The sequence below is a fragment of the Nicotiana tomentosiformis genome, chromosome 4 (genome assembly GCF_000390325.3).
Source record: "Nicotiana tomentosiformis chromosome 4, ASM39032v3, whole genome shotgun sequence".
In the NCBI taxonomy this organism is placed as follows: domain Eukaryota; kingdom Viridiplantae; phylum Streptophyta; class Magnoliopsida; order Solanales; family Solanaceae; genus Nicotiana; species Nicotiana tomentosiformis.
Window position 1 is genome coordinate 70,173,371 of NC_090815.1, and position 8,520 is coordinate 70,181,890.

General features: G+C 37.0%; 3 protein-coding genes across 3 annotated transcripts; 2 read left to right on the forward strand and 1 right to left on the reverse strand.

Annotated features, from left to right (window-relative positions):
- The first annotated feature begins 1,115 nt into the window (after nucleotides 1–1,115).
- Nucleotides 1,116–1,514, forward strand: LOC138909894 (uncharacterized). The gene has a single exon (XM_070201111.1). The coding sequence runs from the start codon at nucleotides 1,116–1,118 to the stop codon at nucleotides 1,512–1,514; it is 399 nt and encodes a 132-aa protein (XP_070057212.1).
- Nucleotides 1,515–3,150: 1,636 nt separating this feature from the next.
- On the reverse strand, nucleotides 3,151–3,510 carry LOC138909895 (uncharacterized mitochondrial protein AtMg00820-like). Its single transcript, XM_070201112.1, has one exon. The coding sequence runs from the start codon at nucleotides 3,508–3,510 to the stop codon at nucleotides 3,151–3,153; it is 360 nt and encodes a 119-aa protein (XP_070057213.1).
- A 1,905-nt stretch (nucleotides 3,511–5,415) lies between these two features.
- On the forward strand, nucleotides 5,416–5,865 carry LOC138909896 (uncharacterized). Its single transcript, XM_070201113.1, has one exon. The coding sequence runs from the start codon at nucleotides 5,416–5,418 to the stop codon at nucleotides 5,863–5,865; it is 450 nt and encodes a 149-aa protein (XP_070057214.1).
- The last annotated feature ends 2,655 nt before the right edge of the window (nucleotides 5,866–8,520 follow it).

An 8,520-nucleotide genomic window follows, 5' to 3' on the forward strand; every position in this document is an offset into this window, starting at 1 on the left:
CCCGACAGAGATATTGACTTCTGTATTAATTTGGCTCCGGGCACTTAGCCTATTTCTATTCTGCCATACCGTGTGGCCCCGACGGAGTTGAAGGAATTGAAGGAGTAGTTGCAAGATTTGCTTGATAATGGATTCATTAGACCTAGTGTCTCACCTTGGGGTGCACCTGTGTTGTTCGTGAAGAGGAAAGATAGTTCGATGAGGATGTGTATAGACTATCGGCAGTTGAACAAAGTCACTATTAAGAACAAGTATCTGTTGCCGATGATTGATGACTTATTTGATCATTTTTAGGGTGCCAAGGTGTTTTCGAAGATTGATTTGAGGTCTAACTACCATCAGTTGAAGATTAGGGCATCAGATGTTCCTAAGACGGCTTTTCGAACTCGGTATGGAAATTATGAATTCCTAGTGATGTCATTTAGGTTGACAAATGCCCCAACGACATTTATGGATTTGATGAAACGGGTATTCAAGCCCTATTTGGATTTTTTTGTGATCGTATTGATTGATGATATCTTAATCTACTCCCATAATCGAGAGGAGCATGAGCAACATCTTCGGATTGTACTTTAGACTCTGAAAGATAGTCAGCTATATGCCAAGTTTTCAAAGTGTGAGTTTTGGTTAGACTCGGTCACCTTTTGGAGGCATGTTGTATCGGTAGAGGGCATAAAATGGATCCTAAGAAGATTGAGACAGTTCAGAACTGGCCTAGACCTACTTCAGCTATAGAGATTCAGAGTTTCCTAGGTTTGGCGGGTTATTATCGCCGGTTCGTGGAGGGGTTTTCATCTATTGCAGCCCCATTGACTAGATTGACCCATAAGGGTTCTCCGTTCAGGTGGTCCGATGAGTGTGAGTTGAGTTTTCAGAAGCTCAAGACTGCTTTGACTATGACGCCAATGCTAGTGTTGCCCACGGGTTCAGGATCCTACATGGTGTATTGTGATGCATCTCGTATTGGGCTCGGTGCAATATTGATGCAGGATGGCAGGGTGATTGCATATGCGTCGTGGCAGTTTAAGGTTCATGAGAAGAATTACCATGTTCATGACCAAGAGTTGGAAGCCATTGTTCATGCGCTGAAGATTTGGAGGCATTATCTTTACAGCATGTCGTATGAGGTGTTCCCGGATCATCGGAGTCTACAGTATTTGTTCAAGCAAAAGGATCTCAACTTGAGGCAGAGGAAGTGGTTGGAGCCATTGAAAGACTATGATATCACCATTTTGTGTTATCCCGGGAAGGCCAATGTGGTGGCCGATGCGTTGAGTAGAAAGGTTGTGAGTATGTGTAGCCTTGCTTATATTCCAGTTAGGAAGAGGCCGCCAGTATCAGATGTTCAGGCATTGACCAATCAGTTCATGAGGTTAGATATTTCGGAGCCCAGTCGTGTTCTAGCTTGCATGGTCTCTTGGTCTTCTTTGTATAAGTGCATCAAAGACCGTCAGTATGACGACCCCTATTTGCTTGTCCTCAAGAACATGGTACGACACGGTGGTGCCAAGTAGGTTACTATTGGAGATGATGGGGTGTTGCGGATGTAGGGTCGTATTTGTGTGCCCAATATGGATGGGCTTCCTAAGTTGATTCTTGAGGAGGCCCATAATTCCCGGTAATTCCATTCATCCGGTTGCCGCCAAGATGTATCAGGACTTGCAGCATCATTATTGATGGAGGATAATGAAGAAGGATATAGTTGCATATGTAGCTCGGTGTTTGAATTGTCAGCAAGTAAAGTACGAGCATTAAAGGCCTGGTGGTTTGCTTCAGAGGCTTGAGATTCCTAAGTGGAAGTGGAAGCGTATTACCATGGATTTCGTTGTTGGTCTCCCACAGACTCAGAAGAAGTTCGACACATTATGGGTCATTGTGGACAGGTTGGTTCGAGCCGGGAGAGGCTCGGTTATTGGGTACCGATTTGGTTCAAGATACCTTGGAAAAGGTCGGGATGATTCAGGACTGACTTTGCACGGCTCAGTCTAGGCAGAAAAGTTATGCCGATCGGAGAGTTTGTGATGTTGCATTCATGGTTGGAGAGAGGGTATTGCTCCGGGTTTCACCCATGAAGGGTGTGATAAGGTTCGGAAAGAAGGGCAAGTTGACCCTAGGTATATCGGACCCTTAGAGATTCTTGAGAGAGTAGGTGAGGTGGCATATAGGCTTGCATTGCCACCTAGTTTATCAGCAGTCCATCCGGTGTTCCATGTGTCCATGCTCCGAAAGTGTTACGGTGATCCGTCCCATGTGTTAGCTTTCAGCTCAATCCAATTGGACAAGGATTTGACTAATGAGGAGGAGCCGGTGACCATTCTAGCCCGGCAAGTCCGGAAGTTGAGGTCTAAGAGTTATCTTTCAGTTCGAGTGCAGTGGAGAGGTCAGCCGATTGAGGCATCCACGTGGGAGTGCGAGTTAGACATGCGGAGTAGATATCCACACATTTTCACCAGTCCAGGTACCTTTCTATGTTCGTTCGAGGACGAACGTTTGTTTTAGAGGTGAAAAATGTGATGACCTGATAGGTCACCTTGAGTTTTAGCCATCATTTCTGTGTTCCGAGACCTCAAATAGCTTCGTTTAGCCTTCTTCGATTTGCGTGCACAGTACATGTCTTTTCCAAAAAAAATTATGTGAAAAATAAAAGAAAATGTGAAATTCAGCCTTAAAATGATTTGAGTTGACCACGGTCAACATTTTGTTTAAATGAACCCGGTGGGTCCGTATCATGATTTGGGACTTGGGCGTATGCCCCGAACCGAATTCGGAAGTCTCTAACTTGATTTAATGTAATTTGTTGAAAACAGGTAATTTGAAGGTTTAAAGAATTCCTAAGTCTGACTGTAGGTTGATTTTGTTGCTACCGGGTTTGAAATTCTGTTCCGAAAATTGGTATAGATTCGTTTCACTATCTATGAATTGTTTGCAAAATTTGATGAAAAACAGAGTTGATTTGACGTGATTCGGACGTTCGGTTGTAAATTTGAAAGTTCTTAAGTTTCTTTGAAAATTTCATTCATTTTGATGTCTGATTCGTAGTTCTAGGTGTTATTTTTGTATTTTGATCGCGTGAGCAAGTTTGTATGATGTTATTATATTTGTGTGCATGTTGTGGGTCGTGACAATTTCATTGTCTAATGAGCCATACAACTAGGCTGTGACAACATCCATTAGACACATATCAAGTTTTTCATGCACTGTCAGATTTATAAGATACCTGGATGTGATAGCATCCACCACAGGAGAATATGTCCTCATATAATCAATGTCAGGTGTTTGCGAAAACCCTTGTGCCACAAGTCGCAGTTTATATATAACGACTTCATTTTTATCATTTTGTTTTTGCACAAAAACCCATTTGTATCCTACTGGCTTTATATCTTCAGGTGTTCGAACTATAGGTCCGAAGACTTCACGTTTTGCAAGTGAAGTTAATTTCTCCTGGATAGCGTCTTTCCGTTTTGGCCAATCTTCTACATTCATCGACAGATTTTTGTTCAAGATCCTCATCTTGTTGCATTATTTCAACAACAACATTATAAGCAAAAACATTATCGATAACAATATTATTTCGGTTCCATCTTTTTCCCGTTGAAACATAACTTATTGATATCTCTTCATTCTCATTATTTTCAGGTACCTAGACCTCCCCTGAGGTCTTATCATTTGTTATGTCTCGGGGCTCTTCTTGAGCCACTACCTCCGTATTATGATCACTTAGTAGGCATGTGTTTCAATTCTTGATTAGTAAACTTCTCGTTTACTACGGCATGTGTTTCAATTCTTGATTAGTAAATTATCTTGATTAGTAAACTTCTCGTTTACTGCGGCATGTGTTTCAATTCTGCTAATACGTGTGTAGTATAAGCCAGAGGAAAGAGCAGGTAACATTTTAAGTACATATTTCTTACCATATATTATTATAGTAATATAAAGATATTCAATCTTTTCATGATTTGTAATCTCAATATGGTAGCTATTTTAGCGAATATCTTTGTACTACCAGATATTGTATTAACATTGGCTTCTTTCATTATCAAATAAGAGAAATATATCTTATCTCTTAAAATAGTGTGTGTTGCAGCACTATCCAAAAGACATATATCATCTTTATTAATCTTGAGTCCAACTGAAGACTGGAAAATTTTCATATTCTTCATAAAAAATCAAAAAGTACATCATAAGAAATAAGAAGGACTAACAGAAAAAAAAAACATTTAAGAAATACATTAGGAATGTAGAAACTAGCAATACATGATACATTAGGAAAATACACTCAAGAAAATAAACTAGTTGCAAACATAAATGAAAAATAACAACTTTTATTATAGCTTCATTCCCCGGTAAGATGATTAGTTCTTCAGTCAATATCCTCAAAGAAGTCTCCAGCTTCTAAATGAGTAATATTTGCAAGACCTCCAAAATCATCATCTTTATATGCAAGATGTACCTTAGAATCATATTTGTTTGAGGTACCTGCTTCATCATCATTATTTTGAAAGGTCAAGTGTGCCTCCACGTTATTTTCTTTCTTTCTGAGGGAGGCTGATAAAATTTGACAAAATGATCTGCGTACGACAAATGCGTGCCCAATGACCTTTCATACCACATCAGTGGCACATATTAATTTCACCTTTTGAAGGATTAATTTGAGAACCGTTATTGTTTCTTGTTTATTTCTACCATAATGACGATAATTGTTTCGTCCCCTACTAAGTCCACGTCTATGGCCATGTCCACAACCACGGTAATTATTTTGCTTTCTTTCAGACTTATCATATACTGCTACAACATTCACTTCAGGGAATGGAGCTAACCCGGTGGGACGGGCTTCATGATTTTTCATTAATAGAGTATTATTCTGCTCTGCCATAAGTAGGCATGTGATTAACTCAAAATATTTCTTAAAACCTTTTTCACGGTATTGATGTTGTAGCACTACATTTGAAGCGTGAAAAGTAGAAAATGTTTTTTTCAATAAGTCCTCATCTGTGATAGTGTCTTCACATAATTTTAATAGAGAACTTTGCGTGCGTAGTCCAGGTATTTTTTCGGAAGGCTTTCATGTTAAAAATTGAAAAAAAAAATGAAATTTTGCCTTAAAAATCTATTTGAGCTGACTCCGGTCAACATTTTGAACAAAAGGATACAGATCCGTATTTTGACATTCCCGGTGGGTCCATATCATGATTTGGAACTTGGGCGTATACCCAGAATCAAATTCGGAGGTCCCTAGTTCGAGTTATCACTTTTTGTCGAGATTTTGAAGTTTAAAGGCTTAATGACTTTAAAGAATTGACCAGTGTTTGACTTTGTTGATACCGGGTCTGTATTAACCTCAATAGCAACCTCATGAGAGAAATCTGCGAGAAGTTCAGAATTGTCCACCACAATTCTACAGCCTACAGACCGCAAATGAATGGGGCAGTCGAGACAGCCAACAAGAATATCAAGAAGATTCTGCGAAAGATAGTGGACAATCACAGACAATGGCACGAGAAGATACCCTTCGGTTTATTAGGTTATCGGACCACCATGAGAACATCAATTGGGTCAACTCCGTACATGTTGGTATACGACACTGAAGCGATGATACCCACAAAAGTCGAGATACCGTCCTTAAGAGTCATTCAAGAAGCAAAATTGGACGATGCACAGTGGATATGGGTCAGGCAAGAACAACTTATGCTCATTGACGAGAAAATAATGGATGCAGTGTGCCGTGGACATCTATATCAGAACAGGATGGCCAGTGCATTTTACAAAAGGGTGAAGCCTCGCCAATTTATACCGGGACAGTTGGTTCTGAAGAAAATCTTTCCCCATCAAGAAGAAGCCAAAGGGAAGTTTGCATCAAACTGGTAAGGTCCTTACGCGGTTCACCGAGAACTGCCTGATGGAGCTCTAATCTCAACATAAATGGATGGAAGAGTCAGCATGAAGCCTATCAACTAAGACACAATCAAGAGATATTATGCCTGAAGACAAATAGAGTTAGGGTTTTTGATTTAACAGAACCACGTTCAACCTGACTTCCCACTGAGGGATATGTAGGCAACCCACGCAAGGTTTGGTTTCTCTCCCCCATTCTCTTGTAATAGAAAAATCAAATATCACTTTTGTATATTGCTCAGGAACTACGCCGACTTGATTTCCTCAGAAAGGAATACGTAGGCAATCCTCATCGGATTTAGTCATCTTTTGTAATTGAATTACGTTCTGGCCTGATTCCACTTGGATACGTAGGCTGTCTGAGTCAGACTCGGCCATTTTCATTCTTCGTCTCATCATTTTGCATCTGTTGTAACCGAATTACGCTTCGACCTAATTCTGTTTTTGATACGTAGGCTGCCTGAGTCAAGCTCGGTCATTTTCATCATATTTTATCATCACCCCACGAACTACTCTTCGACTTGATTCCATTTTTGGATACGTAGGCAACCTGAAAGGGTTCAGTCATAACCTTAGGAAAACCTTTGAAAAATATTAGTTCTAATTAGGACGCAGTCGTAACAGCAAGTGGCCACGTTATCATAGGCATCATAGAAGATCGACATCAACAGGACAAAGTTCTCAAAGGAATACGTTCGCGTGTGGAGAACCTTTCGTAACATGTCATAATCCGGAATGACGACATTTGCCTTAAAAGGAACAAGTATTTTCAAAATATTTTCTATATATATATATATATATATATATATATATATATATATATATATATATATATATATATATGTGTGTGTGTGTGTGTGTGTGTGTGTGTGTGTGTGTGTAGTAATTTGTTCCATCTTCGTGTAAGAAACAAAGATAAAAAGGAGTACTTCACTTCCTTTTGGTGTGTCCTTCACAATATGGTTACATGCCAATTTATAGGCATAGAAAGGTCAAGAACACTATAGTAAAATAGTGCAAGGGATGGACATAAAGTGTGAAAATCCATCCACAAACTATTCACACATGGACATTCACCCACATACTATTTACAATACTAGTCTTAGTATACGTGCTTTGCGCGTGTAATTTTGCGTCTACTAATAATGTGTTAAGAATATTCATGAAATTATAAATACTATCTATCGATCTGTTAATAGAAAAGAACTATTAAGAATGGCGAGATTCTATCGAATAACGTTATAGTTTACTTTTTTTTTTGTTGCAAAAATATTGTACAAATATTTACAATAATTGATACAGGATATATCTGCAGTGCACCACAGTGAGACTACATAAAGCACAACACTAAAACTTGAACTTTTCAGAAAGATAAAAATCAAACAAAAGAATAAACAGAAAAAAATGTATCTATATGGGATTTTTTCCGTGCGTTTAGGCACATGATCCAGACTAAAGCAATATATATCGTAGGTTAAACTTTTTATAAATCACAAAAAAGTTGAGAAGCATACCTCGATGAGTCCTTGTTGTATGCGTCTTGAAGAGATTTTCTTTTATAAATTAACAATGATGGTTATTTTTGTGAAAAGAGAATGGATGGACTTATACTTTAGGACTTTGTAAAAGAGAACTATTCAAATAAGGAACGAAATTGTATTTATATAAGTAAATATTAAATTCCTAAATATTAGAGGTTTTTACCTAGTTCAAACAAGAAATTATTTAATACTCAAAATTTTAGTACTTAACTTTGAAAGTCCTACGTATTAACAAAATTATTAAATGACACTTTGTCTAGTGTTAAATTAGTTTTTAAAGGGAAAAAAAAATACAAACGACATTTCGTTTAGGGTCTTCATACTTTTAATAGAGTATATAGATATAGTAATTGATATCTTACGCGCGTTGCGCGTGTACTATTAACCAAATTAGTAAAAAAGATTATATAAATATTTTATTTAAAATTATGTTTGAGTTATAAAATAAATACGTGAGTCCTGAAAATGAAGAATATTAATTCTATATAGCTAAAAAAGCTGCCACATAGAAGTCCTCAATCATGATTAATATATTAAAAAGTAAAGAATCATCAGTAAATATATAATAACTAAACTATATTAATTTACCACGGTTAAAGGATAAATTAAAGTGAGAATATGTATTGATTAGTTATGATTTAATAATAATATTAAATATAAAGACATGTGTCATAAATATAATGTGCCGTAATATTACAAATCACATTATTTTTATGTTTATTACCAAATGTATATAGATAGCTAAAAATATGAAGTTCTTGTGTACATACACGAAACTGGTTGCCTATTATATTTATGTTATATATTTTATTTGTATTACATAGAGTTATTTGTCTTGTGCCGAGGATGATTTAGTTATATCTATATCTATTTATCTATCTATCTATATTATTATATTAAAAGTACGAATACCCTTAGCGAAATATCGTTCGCCTTTTTTACCCTTTTAAAATGGAGTTCACGCCGGACAAATAGTAATTTAAATATTTTCCTAATATGTAGAACTTTCAAATAAAGTAAAATATTATTTATTAAATTTTTCCTTATTTGAAATATAAGACTCATAACTAAAATTTTGGTTATAAAA